This window comes from Podarcis cretensis (genome assembly GCF_951804945.1).
Source record: "Podarcis cretensis genome assembly, chromosome: 7".
In the NCBI taxonomy this organism is placed as follows: domain Eukaryota; kingdom Metazoa; phylum Chordata; class Lepidosauria; order Squamata; family Lacertidae; genus Podarcis; species Podarcis cretensis.
In genome coordinates this window covers 90,655,438-90,671,387 of record NC_137176.1, presented here as the reverse complement: position 1 = coordinate 90,671,387, position 15,950 = coordinate 90,655,438, and the positions used below count along the sequence as shown (strand labels likewise).

Here is a 15,950-nt window from a genome sequence, read left to right as displayed (position 1 = left end):
GATCCAGTTTCACAAGGATCTGTGTGCTCGAGTGAGAACCAGAGGGTCCTTCCCCCAACATCATTACTTCTGAGAATTATGGAATAAACATGAAAATAAATTTAATGCCTCCTACAAGTATCACCGTGCCAACAAAGGTCCGTATAGTTAAAGCTATGGTTTTCCCAGTAGTGATGTATGGAAGTGAGAGCTGGACCATAAAGAAGGCTGATGGCCGAAGAATGGATGCTTTTGAATTCTGGTGCTGGAGGAGACTCTTGAGAGTCCCATGGACTGCAAGAAGATCAAACCTCTCCATTCTGAAGGAAATCAGCCCTGAGTGCTCACTGGAAGGACAGATCCTGAAGCTGAGGCTCCAGTACTTTGGCCACCTCATGAGAAGAGAAGACTCCCTGGAAAAGCTTGGGGGGGAATTGTCATTGCGCCACTCCTTGGTGTGTGGAGTGCCTCAGGGTGCGATTCTCTCTCTACGGGACCGCCTCTCCTGGTATGTCCCACAGAGAAATTTACGGTCTGCAAATAAAAACACCCTGAAGATCCCAGGCCACAGAGAGGTCAGGCTGGCCTCAACTAGAGCCAGGGCTTTCTCGGCCGCGGCTCCGATCTGGTGGAACGCTCTGTCACAAGAGACTAGGGCCCTGCGGGACTTGACATCTTTCCGCAGGGCCTGCAAGACAGAGCTGTTCCACCAGGCCTTTGGTCAGGGCGCAGCCTGACCCACTCCTCTGGCAATCGGCACAGAATTTTGCTTAATGGTTGCCATCAATTTGATTTTAATTAATTTTATAATGAATGTTTTCAGAATGTTGGATTATTTTGATTGTTGTTAGCCGCCCTGAGGCCAGCTTCGGCTGGGGATGGCGGGATATAAATAAAATTTATTATTATTATTTATTATTATTGATGTTGGGAAAGAAGGAGGGCACAAGGAGAAGGGGACGACAGAGGACAAGATGGTGGGACAGTGTTCTCGGAGCTACCAGCTTGAGTTTGAGGAAACTGTGGGAGGCAGTAGAAGACAGGAGTGCCTGGCGTTCTCTGGTCGGACACGACTAAACAACTAAACAACAGCAACAACAAGTAGGGAAGCGTCTCCTCCAGCCTGGGTTTTTTCAGTTGGTATATTTTCTGTAACATCTCATTGACCCACGAACTACTGCATTAGTGGTGGGCCATTTGCACATCATTGTGTTTTATTGTTTTTTCTGTAGTGCTTCCCCCAATGTTGTTTCACGATTGCCACCTGCCAGGGCACTTTTGCACGGGAACGACAAAAGCGGCACAAGCTTTGCAGTGTGGAAAGTTACAGGATGTCAGCGGAAAGTTGCGGGACAAGTGCAGATTGGAAATGAAGTGGCATGTGCACCCCAAGATTGTTGCAAGTGAACTCAGTATTGAAGGACGGATCCTGTTGATATAGAGAAAAATAGGGGTGGTTGGCTTTTGCTGCCCAACTCCCCAAGGGACTGTGTTACAGAAATTACCGGGGGGGGGGGGCACATCTTTAAAGTTGTTAAATGTTACAAATATTATGCCTGAATATATCCTTTCGACTTGACAGCTCAGGGAAGTTACCTAGCTTTAAAAATAAAATAAAATCAACTCCTTTGACAGTTTCCTCCATTCCAAAGCTATTTTTCCCCTTGGAAAAGGACTTCGGGAAGTTCCCAGAGGTGACAATTGCTGAGCTGACTGTTGGCCAAGGAAAGCCTAAGCCCATCCCCAGACTTGCCAAGGGGTCCAGACATGCAAAGGAAGTTCTATTGTACTTTGGGTGGTGGGACTTCAGAGGTGTTTGCCTCTGGTAATCTTATACCTGGGTCTTGCCCTGCCATGTCTGCTTATGCTAATCTTGTACCAAGGACTTGTCTGGACATGTTTGCCAAGGTTAAACTAGTGTAACCCCTGTCTACCCCTCCCCTTTTGTGACATGTCAGTCATGTAGCAATGATGCTGTACAAACTGTATTCTGGGATATGGTGGAAAAGTTATAAAAGTTATAAAAGTCCTTGTTACCCCAAAATTCCTCTTTGAACCTGTTGCGCAATAAACTTTGGTCTGCAGCTATTTGCTCCAGTTGGTGGCTGGACTCCTTTCTTTATTCTGCAGGGACCCGCGGGCTCTGCCCAACGAGCTGGGGGACTGAGCAGACTCACACCTAGATTTTTCCATAACAGACTAAGTCCACAATCAGTCAGAGATGAATGGATGGAAGCAGGATGCAGTGAAAGCAAAGCAAATTTTATTTTTCTCTTGCAACAGAGTTCCCTCCCCTCCTTGCAAGGAGGCACGAGAGACCCAGAACCCAGAAGAAACATCTCTTTTAAGAGTTTTGCATTTTGGAAGTGGATTACAAGCACATCCCCTCTACAAACAGTCAGAAATTACATCACACAGAAGGTGGGATTACTGTGGCTCAGGCAGGCCAGGGTGTGATATTCCTGAGGATTTAGCAAGTTTTACATTGTTCCAGACACAGTTTATACAAAACATTAGCATTTAATAAGACAATCGGGATGCCTGTCAGACATCCCTCGATGCAGAGCATCTGGGCAAACAATCAATGACAATTAATACGAAGGAGGTTCATGGATATAGGAGAGAATTTCCTTCAGGGACTTCCCCTGGTTGCTCTCTGCCTACCTGCTCTCAGGCAAGGGGGATTAAGGAGGCAGAGGAAATATTGAGAGCCAAGATGGCTTTTGGATTGCTCTCCTATACTAATTTAGACCTATGGTTTACTGTATGTATGTGTGTTTACCTTGTGCAATTATCAACATTTATTCCATATTTAAAGCCTTAGAATTCCTATAACAATGTATAACCCCCCTGCCAGGTATCATCACTGAGTACAAACCATCATGAATCCACAATATATGGCTCCATTTATTCAATGGATTGACGATTTGCCACTTAAGAGCAGTTCGCTTATAGACATGGACCAGGGTTTCCCAAGCTCGGGTGTCCAGCTGTTTCCGGACTACAACTCCCATCATCCCTAGCTAGCAGGACCAGTGGTCAGGGATGATGGGAATTGTAGTCCCAAAAACAGCCGGAGACCCTGACATGGACTTTGCATGGACAAATATAACAAAATTTGAAACTCGTCGATACAAAACGCAGTAGGTTAAGAAATTGCTAACAACTGTTGCAGGAATATGCGATTTTATTTTTCTTCTTTCGTTTCTTTTGCTTAAAAAATGCAGAACCTTTCATGTAAAGAAAAAAATTGAATAAACACTGAACAGGGTGCCTGGAGGAGGCCAATGATGTTGCAGGGTCAAAATGTAGCCAAAAGGAATCATTAAACTTTCTTTGCAGAACACAATAGCTGAGCCCGTAGAGAAAGCAGCTTACTTCAAGGGCATTCCAGACTGGCCCTTCCACTTAGCGTGGACCAGACACCTTTTATTTGGGGGGCCACAGGTTGCACCAGTTGTGTTTGCAGCAGAAGACCGACTTGGGTGCGCTGCTTGAATTATTGCTTTCAGTGGGACAAGCCTGGCCACACTTCTTGGTGATGAGAACCTTGGCACTGTCACCTTGAGGCAGGAAGGAAAGGAAAAAGAAAACTCATGTGAAGCCCTTGCCCAATACAGAATCCAAGCCTAATTACAGATACCGACATATTCATTCTCTGTGGTCTCCACAACTGCCAGAACTTAGCTTGTAAGCTCCTTGCAGCAGGGACCTAGGTGTTTTGGTTGTGGTTCATTTGAGTTTTTGACTGCCTATGTTAGTCTGTAAAAGTGCATTGATGATCCTAGATAAATAATTGCCGTTGTAATGAAGATTTGTCCCGAGGGCAGCATGAATGGGGTGGTGGTGGCCAGGGCCGGATTTAGGTTTGATGAGGCCCTAAGCTACTGAAGGTAATGGGGCCCTTTATATGTCCAGCTGTCCTTTGTCAACAACAAATGGTCACTGTTCTTTGTGTTGAATATATGCCAGCTGGTAATTTATGGACCTAATAGGTATCTAAAGCCATTTGCATGTAACAAAGTATGTATTTTATCATTATAATTGTTGAACTGAAATACAATTAAGAAGTATATTAATAATAATAAAAAAAAGGTAAAGGACCCCTGACAATTAAGTCCAGTTGTAAACGACTCTGGGGTTGCGGCGCTCATCTTGCTTTACTGGCCGAGGGAGCCGGCGTTTGTCCGCAGTTTTTCCGGGTCATGTGGCCAGCATGACTAAGCCGCTTCTGGCGAACCAGAGCAGCCCAAGGAAATGTCGTTTACCTTCCCGCCGGAGCGGTACCTATTTATCTACTTGCACTTTTGATGTGCTTTCAAACTGCTAGGTTGGCAGGAGCTGGGACCGAGCAATGGGAGCTCACCCCGTCGTGGGGATTCGAACCGCCGACCTTCTGATCTGCAAGCCCAAGAGTCTCATTGGTTTAGACCACAGCGCCACCCGCGTCCCTGTCTTCCCTCTACCCATCCCAGGATCTGTGCATGTGGAAATTGCACAGAATTTCCGAAGGGTTTTTGTTTGTTTGTTTGCTCAAGAGGGCAGGCCAGTCTTGAGATCTGTTCAAATGTGCAGCTAAGCAGTTGATCACAGGACTCACCTGTTTCGTCAAAATCCCTCATTGTTAGACATGCATTTTCATCGTTATTGCAAACAGTCATTTTCAGGCACTTCCAATTAGAGGGCTGTCTTTCGCAAGTGAAACAAATAATCGAATGAGCTGCAAAGCGAAGGGAGAGAGGGAGATAAAACTTTGGGGGCAGGAAATTCCTGGCGAGCCCAATCACTTTAAGTACTTGCTTTTAGCTTTTTAAAAAGCAACAACTGATAACTTCATTGTTTTCTATTTTTTGTAAACTGATTTGAGGATGTGTTTCCCCCTATTTTGGCTTCCTGATAATAATAATAATAATAATAATAATAATAATAATAATAATAATAATAATATTTTATTTATATCCAGTCCTCCCCCCAGCTGAAGCCGGGCTCAGAGCGGCTAACAACAGTAAAATGACAAAACATTCTAAAATCATTTCATTATAAAATTAATTCCAATCAGATGAATGGCAACCTCCACCTTAGCCATGACAAAGGGCTGGCCTTGCCGGGTGCAATTTTTTTATTTTTAAAAAAGCCAGCAGGGTGCTCCCCCCAGCCCTCCCAGCCTACCCCCCCCCCCCCGGTCATAGCACAACCATCTTTTGAAACTCTATAGCAGTTTCGTATTATGTGGCGCCAGTAGGTGGCATCATCCTGCAAAACGATGCTCCAAAGTCCTCCCAGGCACACTGCAAAGGAATTGGATCGTGGTGAAAGCAGTTAGTCAAAACCAGGTCAGCATTTGTGATAGGTCAATGCAAGAAATTCTTGGCTGGGTAAACAGCAAACAGCAGCTCCTTCCGCCTTTGAGGTGTTGCCAATCGAAGGTTGGCTTATTCTTTCGGAGGCTCAGTGAGGACAGCTTCATTTTCTCCTCCACTCCACACTTTCAGGAATAAGCAAAACAGACCCAGTTTGAAATGAATGCCAACACGATTTCCTTATGGATTTAGCATGCTCCATTGCAAGTAAATCCCACTGAAGCTAAAAACAGATTCGTGAATTTAGGTTTCTTTCAGTTCCGATTTCCCCCCAGCTCTCCACATTTTGGCACCAATTTGCCTTAAACAATGTCCTTGCAATATTTCCTCAGTGTTTAAGTGTGAACTTTCCTTAATGTTTTTGAATGCAATTTTGAATGTACAGTGATACCTCGGGTTAAGTACTTAATTCGTTCTGGAGGTCTGTTCTTAACCTGAAACTGTTCTTAACCTGAAGCACCACTTTAGCTAATGGGGCCTCCTGCTGCCGCCCGTGCCGCCGGAGCACGATTTCTGTTCTCATCCTGAAGCAAAGTTCTTAACCTGAAGCACTATTTCTGGGTTAGCGGAGTCTGTAACCCGAAGCGTATGTAACCTGAAGCACATGTAACCTGAGGTACCACTGTATGTATTGTTGTGAGCAAGTTTCCATATATTGCATTTCTGCACGTTATTTCCCCTTAATGTATGCTACAGATTATATGGTTGGAGAATAGCATTGCAAAATTCAGGGAAGGGTGAATTTTGAAGGAAAGCTGTGTTCTGGCCCACGTCTTGTTTTGGGAAGTGCAAAATAATAATAATAATAATAATAATAATAATAATAATAATAATAATAATAATTTATTATTTGTACCTTGCCAATCTGGCTGGGTTTCCCCAGCCACTCTGGGCGGCTTTCAACAGAGACCAAAAATACACTAAAATGTCACAAATTAATAACTTCCCTGAACAGGGCTGCCTTCAGATGTCTTCTGAAAGTCTGGTAGTACAGTAGTTGTTCCCTTTGACATCTGATGGGAGGGCGTTCCACAGGGCGGGTGCCACTACCGAGAAGGCCCTCTGTCTGGTTCCCTGTAGCTTTGCTTCTCACAATGAGGGAACCGCCAGAAAGCCCTCAGGGCTGGACCTCAGTGTCCAGGCAGAACAATGGGGGTGGAGACGCTCCTTCAGGTTATTTGTGGGGCATAGGAATTTGTTTATTCCCCCCCCCCAAAAAAAAATATAGCCTGGCCCACCACATGGTCTGAGGGACTGTGGACCGGCCCACGGCTGAAAAAGGTTGCTGACCCCTGAGCTAGAAGGCGGTAGACTCTCCTTCCTTTTTCAACAGAGGTTTGGTGTCCACTTGTCAGGGATTCTTTTGATGGTATTCCCACATTGCAGTGGGTTGGACTAGATGACCCATTGGGTCCCAACTCTACGTTTCCGGGATTCCTCCAGCCAGCAGCCTCAGAGGTGCATATCGTAGGGTTCTATGCAATGCACTGTGGAAATCTAGATGCATAGATAAGGACCTTGTTGACATTCTGCTCTGCACATCTCCAAAGCCTTCATTAAGTGCAAATTATGGCAAGGCCGTTGCAACCTCTTGGTGGTAAGATCCCAAGCAATTTAGCAAACAGCCAGCCTACTGAGATGCCCTCAAGAGAGAGCAGTTTCACTGGCAACACTTCTGTTGCTGGGACCTGCTCACAACACACCTCCTAGCAAAAGACCAGGACTCGGAGACAAAAAAGGGTTGGGGGATGTTTCCTTAGACAGGAAAAATGACAGTAATCATTTTAATAGTTTTATTATTTATACCCCACCCATCTGGCTGGGTAAAGTGATCCATTAATTTGCAACCTAGCCAGGATTCTGCTGAAATACAAAATGGCCGCTGGGCCAAGGCTGTTTAGGGCTTTAAAGGTCAGCACCAACACTTTGAATGGTACTCGGAAACATACTGGGAGCCAATGTAGGTCTTTCAAGACTGGTGTTATGCGGTCTCGGCGGCCGCTCCCAGTCACCAGTCTAGCTGCCGCATTCTGTATTAATTGCACTTTCCGAGTCACCTTCAAAGGTAGCCCCACGTAGAGCGCATTGCAGTAGTCCAAGCGGGAGATAACCAGAACATGCACCACTCTGGCCAGACAGTCTGCGGGCGGGGAGGGTCTCAGCCTGTGTAACAGATGGAGCTGGTAGGCAGCTGCCCTGGATACAGAATTGACCTGGGCCTCCATAGACAGCTGTGAGTCCAAAATGACTCCCAGGCTGCACACCTGGTCATTCACAGTTACCCCATTCAGGAACTATGCTCTCCTTAAATTGCAAAGCAAACCAACCCCCCCCCCCCAACCAGCAGCCTTAATTTCCCTGCAAAAACAGCCAGGGTCATTCTATTAAAGCAGGAAGGCTGTCTTCGGTTTCCCAAAGCACCATTCTGCTCTCATGCTTCGGTCAGGGAGGAGGGCAAGAAAGGAGCTTACCTATCTGTGTGCAGACGATCACCGCACCCAACAAGGAGAGGAGATAAGAGGCCTTCTTCATTGTCGTTGCTCCAGCTGACTCTGAATGATCAAGTTCTCCTTTGGAGAGGTTATTTATAAAGGGACAAAGGCTGCTCTAGAATCCCCAATTATCTGCAACAGGGTGTGAGCTGTTTGGAAGAAATTTTCCATTGTGGTCCAAAGGAAAGCCCAGGAATACATTTGGCATCAGCTCGGCTTCAGGAGTTACGGGAAGGAGGTGTGCAAGATACTATCCCACTTAGGGACTCCACGCCGGATTTTTGTAGGGTTTAATCCTTGACGCAATGGTTCCCAATGATGCCCTTGACCAACCACATTCTGTCTGTGGCTCCCCTGTGGGAGCCATGCACAATGGGGTTTTCATTTCAGGACATGTGTGGGTGAGGATTCTCCTGTTCCGCAACTGCTCTACCACTTGACGGTGGTGGTTTTTGGCGTGCGTGTAAATGGGAGCGCATGTTCTGATGGAAAGCCAAGCAAGGCCACGGCTCTGTAGGGCCAAGTTGGTGCATTCCACCTGGCATTCCCAAGTCTGCCTTTCCCGAAATTAGTGTGTGTGTGGAGGTGGAGAAGATTAAGATTAGGATCAGAAGCAGAAGTGTTTTGTTATTGCAGGGAAGGAAAGAAGCGTGCATTGCAACAAGAGAAAAACACCCTTTCCCGCCAGATAAATGCCAGTGGAGGGAGTCCTTAGCATGTTTGCCTGGAAGTGAATTCCACTGAAACGAGTGAGGGTTACTTCCAGGTAAATATGGCCAACTTGCCAACAACCTGGCCAACTTGCCAACAAAGGTCCATATAGTTAAAGCTATGGTTTTCCCAGTAGTGATGTATGGAAGTGAGAGCTGGACCATCAAGAAGGCTGATCGTCGAAGAATTTATGCTTTTGAATTCTGGTGCTGGAGGAGACTCTTGAGAGTCCCATGGACTGCAAGAAGATCAAACCTCTCCATTCTGAAGGAAATCAGGCCTGAGTGCTCACTGGAGGGACAGATCCTGAAGCTGAGGCTCCAAGACTTTGGCCACCTCATGAGAAGAGAAGACTCCCTGGAAAAGACCCTGATGTTGGGAAAGATGGAGGGCATAAGGAGAAGGGGATGACAGAGGACGAGATGGTGGGACAGTGTTCTCGAAGCTACAAACATGAGTCTGATCAAACTGCGGGAGGCAGTGGAAGACAGAGATATTTTGTCGACAGCCACACCTTCCCGACTCTACCTCCTTAATGGGGGCACCCGAATCTCCCAGTCTCAGAAATGGTTCACGGATGCTGGCTGAGTTGGAGGGCATGTCTAATCTGTGGAGAAATTTTCTGGGATTTTGTGCCTTGGGGAAAACCACACGACTGCTGATGAATGTGAGAAAGGAGATAAAAGATTGGATAGAGCGCCAGGACAAATGCGGCAGATCACTTTCTGAATTGGAAAATCACGGGCACTTCCAGTCACCAAACACATTGGTGAAGTAACAGAGCAGGCTGACGTCCAACCCCCTGCCAAGCAGGAAACACCATCAGAGCACTCCTGACATATGGTTGTCAAGCCTCTGCTTAAAGACTTCCAAAGAAGGAGACTCCACCACACTCCTTGGCAGCAAATTCCACTGTCAAACAGCTCTTACTGTCAGGAAGTTCTTCCTAATGTTTAGGTGGAATCTTCTTTCTTGTAGTTTGGAACCATTGCTCCATGTCCGCTTCTCTGGAGCAGCAGAAAACAACCTTTCTCCCTCCTCTATGTGACATCCTTTTATATATTTGAACATGGCTATCATATCACCCCTTAACCTCCTCTTCTCCAGGCTAAACATGCCCAGCTCCCTTAGCCGTTCTTCATAAGGCATCGTTTCCAGGCCTTTGACCATTTTGGTTGCCCTCCTCTGGACACGTTCAAGTTTGTCAGTGTCCTTCTTGAACTGTGGTGCCCAGAACTGGACACAGTACTCCAGGTGAGGTCTGACCAGAGCAGAATACAGTGGCTCAGTTCACACTGAAAGGCAAACTCAGTTCACATGGCCCTGAACAACAAGCAAAATTCGCCCTCCTCTGAATGTTGCAGTGCAGTCCTCCAGCCAAGTAACCTGCACAAACATGGATTTACTAGGGTAAAGAATGTGAAAAATACATATAATTGTGTGGAGATAATATAATAATAATAATAAATAATAATATTTTATTTATACCCCGCCCTTCCCGGTTTCGGAAACTGGGCTCAGGGCGACTAACAACAAATTTAAAACACTTAATTGATGCAACAGCATAAAATACAGTATAAAACGTGAATAACAATAAATTCAGGATTCAATAATCAATTTAGGGGGGAAATCCATCCATTAAACATTAGATGATCACCAGGGCTAGCTGGCTAAATTAGTCCTATTTGGGCCAGCGAGGAGACCAGGGGAGAATTAGCTGTGGGATCCCAGAGCGGGTAATCTTCATAAATAGGGGAGGGGGAGGAAGGGGAATAAAAGATCAGGCTAAGTTCAAATTGAAAGCCAGGTGGAATAGCTCTGTCTTACAGGCCCAACGGAAGGAGGTGAAATCCTGCAGGGCCCTGGTCTCATGGGACAGAGCATTCCATGAGGTTGGAGCCATCACTGAGAAGACCCTGGTCCTGGTGGAGGATAAACTGACTTCCTTAGGGCCCGGGACCTCTAAACTATGATTATTCATGGACCTTAAGGTCCTCTATGGGGCATACCAGGAGAGGCAGATTAGGGCAGGGGTGGGGCACCTCAAGCCCAAAGGCTAAGTATGCCCCTACAGGCCACTCTGGAAATTGAGTCCTTGGGGTGATGGAGTTCAGGCTGAACTGCAGGTCACTGAATGCTTAAAACTGATGTTAGGCTGGAAATTACAGCGGAAGAATAAATCAGCTGTTGGAGAACAGATTGCACCAGCTGGGCCTAGAGAAACAGAATGTAAAAAATCCTGGATAACTAATAGAAGCAGGAATTCTCAAAATCACTCCGCACCTCGGTTTCTCCTTACAGCTTATACATCTTCGGGGAAATCCCTTTAGAAATATCTTTGAACAAAGAGTTTTGGATGTTACAACTTCTAGCATTGCAAAGTGGTTGGCATGTGCCAGTTTTCAGTTACTAATGTGAAGGGTACATTTTGTTACCTGTGAGGTTGGCGTATCGAAGGGCTTGCACACGGTTATGTTTTGAACAAATGGATGCAATGATAACATTAGGTAGATTCTGTGGTGTCCCAGCTCAAGAGAGGATGTGTGTTTGCGAGAAACCGGGCAGATTATATGCTTGAATGTTGACTGCATGCAGACATCAGAGATGATAATAATAATAATAATAATAATAATAATAATAATAATAATAATAATTTTTTATTTATATCCCGCCCTCCCCAGCCGAAGCGGAGCTCAGAGCAGCTAACAACAGTAAAATGATACAACATTCTAAAATAATTTCATTATAAAATCAGTTCAATTCAGATTAATGGCAACCATTGGGCTAGAGTTCTGTGAGGATTGCCAAAGGAGGGGGTCAGGCTGTGCCCTGGCCAAAGGCCCTGTGGAAAGATGTCAAGTCCCGTAGGGCCCTGGTCTCTTATGACAGAGCATTCCACCAGATCGGGGCCACGGCCAAAAAAGCCCTGGCTCTGGTTGAGACCAGCCTAACCTCCCTGTGGCCCAGGACCTCCAAGATGTTTTTGTTTGAAGACCATAAGGTCCTCCGTGGGACATACCAGGAGAGGCGGGCCCGTAGGTACAAGGGTCCTAGGCCATATAGGGCTTTAAAAGTTAAAACCAGCACCTTAAACCTGATCCTAGAATCATAGAATCATAGAATCATAGAGTTGGAAGAGACCACAAGGGCCATCGAGTCCAACCCCCTGCCAAGCAGGAAACACCATCAGAGCACTCCTGACATATGGTTGTCAAGCCTCTGCTTAAAGACCTCCAAAGAAGGAGACTCCACCACACTCCTTGGCAGCAAATTCCACTGTCGAACAGCTCTTACTGTCAGGAAGTTCTTCCTAATGTTTAGGTGGAATCTTCTTTCTTGTAGTTTGGAACCATTGCTCCGTGTCCACTTCTCTGGAGCAGCAAAAAACAACCTTTCTCCCTCCTCTATGTGACATCCTTTTATATATTTGAACATGGCTATCATATCACCCCTTAACCTCCTCTTCTCCAGGCTAAACATGCCCAGCTCCCTTAGCCGTTCCTCATAAGGCATCGTTTCCAGGCCTTTGACCATTTTGGTTGCCCTCCTCTGGACACGTTCCAGTTTGTCAGTGTCCTTCTTGAACTGTGGTGCCCAGAACTGGACTCCAGGTGAGGTCTGACCAGAGCAGAATACAGTGGCACTATTACTTCCCTTGATCTAGATGCTATACTCCTATTGATGCAGCCCAGAATTGTATTGGCTTTTTTAGCTGCTGCGTCACACTGTTGTTACTGTACTCCACCGGGAGCCAGTGCAGCTGGTATAGCACCAGGTGAATGTGATCCTGCAGCGAGGATCCAGTAAGGAGTCTCGCCGCGGCATTCTGCATCCGCTGGAGTTTCTGGGTCAGTCTCAAGGGCAGCCCCACGTAGAGCGAGTTACGATAATCCAGTCTGGAGGTGACTGTCGCGTGGATCATAGTGGCTAGGTCAGGGCGAGAGAGGTAAGGAGCCAACTGCTTAGCTTGGCGGAGATGAAAAAATGCCGCCTTCGTTATAGCTGTAATCTGCGCCTCCATGGAAAGGGAGGTGTCAAAGTTTACACCCAAACTCTTAACGGACGGTGCTGGCACTAATTGCACCTCAACAAGAGATGGGAGTTGCCCCCCCCCCCAATCCCATATCGTCCTGACCCAGCCAAAGGACTTATGGTTACTTAGGTCCCATTTTGTTGGCATCCATCTGTCTTGGGAGACAATGGAGAGATGTGCATTCAGGGGTGAACTCAGCGCCTGCTGGGGCTGTAGAGACCAATAGGGGAGAGACATGTTTTGTTGCAGCCGGGGCAGATGAAGGCGTCCGGTTGCACTGTAGACAGGATGTCTGCACTCCTCCCAGAGATCATTCCTCCTCTGCTCACTGCTGTGGATATACAACCTGTCAGTCTCCAGGCACTGCGGTCGTCTGCAAGGGATTCCCACACAGTGGGGTTGATGTTGTCAGCCTTCGGGTCACTTTTGCCAACATCTTTGTAGTGCAGAGTTGTTCTCTTTTAACCAAACAGCATGAAATCATAAGGGGCAGTGCAAGGTGAATCTCTCAGGGCAGAGAGTTCAACAGTCCAGTGGTTCCCACCGAAAAGGCCCTTTGCATTCTTCCTGCCAAGGGAGGTTTGCTTATGGTAAGATTGGGGATGGATGGATTGGTCCGTTTCAGTTCTCTCTGTTCTCATTTTTCCAATCTTAAACTCAGTTCTCCACAAGCCCTCATGAGCACCCATCAGCATTTTAGTGCAAATATTTTCCAAACATTAGGAAGGACTTTTTGATAGCAAGAGCTAGAAGGTGATGGATGCTCATTCCATTTTTATATAAGTACAGTGGTGCCCCGCAAGACGAATGCCTCGCAAGACGGAAAACCCGCTAGACAAAAGGGTTTTCCGTTTTGGAGGCGCTTCGCAAAACGAATTTCCCTATGGGCTTGCTTCGCAAGACGAAAATGTCTTGCGAGTTCCTGCGGGGTTTTTTCCCTTTTTCCCCCCTTTTCCTAAGCCCTAAACCGCTTATCAGCTGATCCGCTAAAAGCCGCTAAACCGCTAATAGCGCTAATCCGCTAAGCTTCAATGGGCTTGCTTCGCAAGACGAAAAAACCGCTATACGAAGAGCCTCACGGAACGGATTAATTTCGTCTTGCGAGGCACCACTGTACATTTTAATAGATTTTTTTTAACATATCAGTTCCAATAGTCATACAACGTATCTTCTCATCTTATACAATATTTTAGACTTCCGTCAACACCTCTGATGATTTTCCGTTCTTTATCACTTACTCTGCATTTTTTTATTTCTATATTGCATTTAATTGTCCTTAACTAATAATTATTTTCATAGTATTTCTTGTAATATTTCAGATAATTCACCTTACAAAACTTCTTGCAGACCTACTAATGTAATCTGTTCATCACAATTACTTTCCAAATACTTCATATATTTACTCCAGTCCTCTAAGAATCTCTGATCCTGCAGAATTTGAATCCTTCCTGTTAATTTATCTAATTCTGCATAGTTCATCAACTTCATCCTCCATTCTTCTTTTGCCGGTAATTCTTCTTGCTTCCATTTTTGTGCCAATAATATTCTTGCTGCTGTCTTTGCATATAAAAACAACTTACAAACCTGTCTATTAATATCATCTCCTACAATTCCAAGTAAAAATGCTTCTGGTTTCTTAATAAATGTATATTTCAACATCTTTTTCATCTCATTGTATGTCATTTCCCAGAAGCTTTTCACTTTTTTACATTCCCACCACAAGTGATAAAAAGTTCCTTCCTTATCTTTACATTTCCAACATTTGTTACTTATTTTATACATTTTAGCTAATTTTACAGGGGTAATATACCACTTGTACATAATCTTCATCACAGGGTCTCCTTCCTTCTAAAGCAAGGGTTGGATAGCCATCTATAGGAGATCCTTTAGCAGGGGGTTGGACTAGATGGCATTGGGGATCCCTTGCAACTTTATGACTCTGATTCTAAGTCTGCTCCCCGGAATGCCAGATCCTGTGCATTGCACATGGCTGCTTTGCTCAGGTCCATGTGGTGTAGTGGTTCAGAGCAGTGGACTTGTAATCTGGTGAACCGGGTTCGATTCCCCACTCCTCCACATGCAGCTGCTGGGTGACCTTGGGCCAGTCACACTTCTCTGAAGTCTCTCAGCCCCACTCACCTCACAGAGTGTTTGTTGTGGGGGAGGAAGGGAAAGGAGAATGTTAGCCACTTTGAGACTCCTTAAAAGGTAAACGGACCCCTGCCCGTTAGGTCCAGTCGTGGCCGACTCTGGGGTTGTGGCGCTCATCTTGCTTTACTGGCCGAGGGAGCCAGCGTACAGCTTCCGGGTCATGTGGCCAGCATGACTAAGCCACTTCTGGCAAACCAGAGCAGCACACGGAAACGCCATTTACCTTCCCGCCGGAGCAGTACCTATTTATCTACTTGCACTTTGACGTGCTTTCGAACTGCTAGGTTGGCAGGAGCAGGGACCGAGCAACGGGAGCTCACCCCGTCACAGGGATTCGAACTGCCAACCTTCTGATCGGCAAGTCCTAGGCTCTGTGGTTTAACCCACAGTGCCACCCGCGTCCCTCTTGAGACTCCTTCGGGTAGTGATAAAGCGGGATATCAAATCCAAACTCTTCTTCTTCTTCTACATTCCCAGAATCCTGAAAACCTTCCGAAAGATGGGTGAGCAACGATGTGTGCACCATCACACCCCTGGCAACCCCTCGGCTGCCTCTGTGTTTTGGTGTTACGGACAGTTCTGAAAGGATGCAATGACATTGCTTTCTTTAACTGGAATTTCCTGCGAGGAGCCTGCCAGGCAGGTGAGACATTGTCACCTTGCACTATTTGTCAGATAATTCTGCGGGTAATGAGAAAACCCTGCGTTTCCTAGCAGAATAAGGAAGGGAGCCAGCAGAAGCCAATAACTTTGCCTTCCTCCAGGGCATCAGATAGCCAGCCACCACTTCACCCTTACATTTATTGGAATATCATTTCCACCCTCCCACTCCCAAGTCAGAAGCAAAGGTCTTGAAGCTTCACTCTTCCAGTGGACAACCGATGCACGGGACAGGAGGGGGAACGTCGTAGGGTGCAGGGGGTGTCGGTGCTGATGGAGGAGGCGCACTTCAAGGTGTGGGATGAACTACTGACTAGTGGGGAGAGGAATGCAGCCTGAATGCTCGTCGTCATATAACCTCCCTACAAGCAAATCAGAACAAAATGCTCAATAAAGACTGGGCATAGACTAACCATCGTATAATTTTTGTGCAAGCAAAATCTGGCGGAATGCTCAACGAACTGATCAACCGGAGGAGACATCTGTTGCTTTAAATCTGAATCGTCTGCTTTACTGATGGGACTTGAACTTGTTTATTCATATCGGCCATTCTGGGGTTAGCTT

The 15,950-nt window shown here is 46.1% G+C and overlaps 2 protein-coding genes across 2 annotated transcripts in view; one reads left to right on the top strand and one right to left on the bottom strand.

Moving 5' to 3' along the window:
• LOC307220555 (lymphocyte antigen 6E-like) overlaps window positions 1-15,950 on the top strand; it is a 132,406-nt gene that overhangs the window by 52,745 nt on the left and 63,711 nt on the right. The gene's annotated exons all lie outside the window — the stretch shown is intronic.
• On the bottom strand, window positions 2,221-8,109 carry LOC307220558 (lymphocyte antigen 6E-like). The gene is made up of 3 exons (XM_079984577.1): window positions 7,811-8,109; window positions 4,580-4,699; window positions 2,221-3,542 (listed from the first exon to the last, which is right to left on the bottom strand). The coding sequence occupies exons 1-3, from the start codon at window positions 7,869-7,871 to the stop codon at window positions 3,409-3,411; spliced, it is 315 nt and encodes a 104-aa protein (XP_079840703.1). The 5' UTR covers window positions 7,872-8,109; the 3' UTR covers window positions 2,221-3,408.

Coding starts and splice junctions, on each gene's coding strand:
- LOC307220558 (XM_079984577.1), bottom strand. CDS start 7,871: ATGAAGAAGGCCTCTTATCTCCTCTCCTTGTTGGGTGCGGTGATCGTC. Junction 4,700..7,810: donor GATCGTCTGCACACAGATAG/GTAAGCTCCTTT, acceptor TTCGCTTTGCAG/CTCATTCGATTATTTGTTTC. Junction 3,543..4,579: donor GAGGGATTTTGACGAAACAG/GTGAGTCCTGTG, acceptor TCCTGCCTCAAG/GTGACAGTGCCAAGGTTCTC.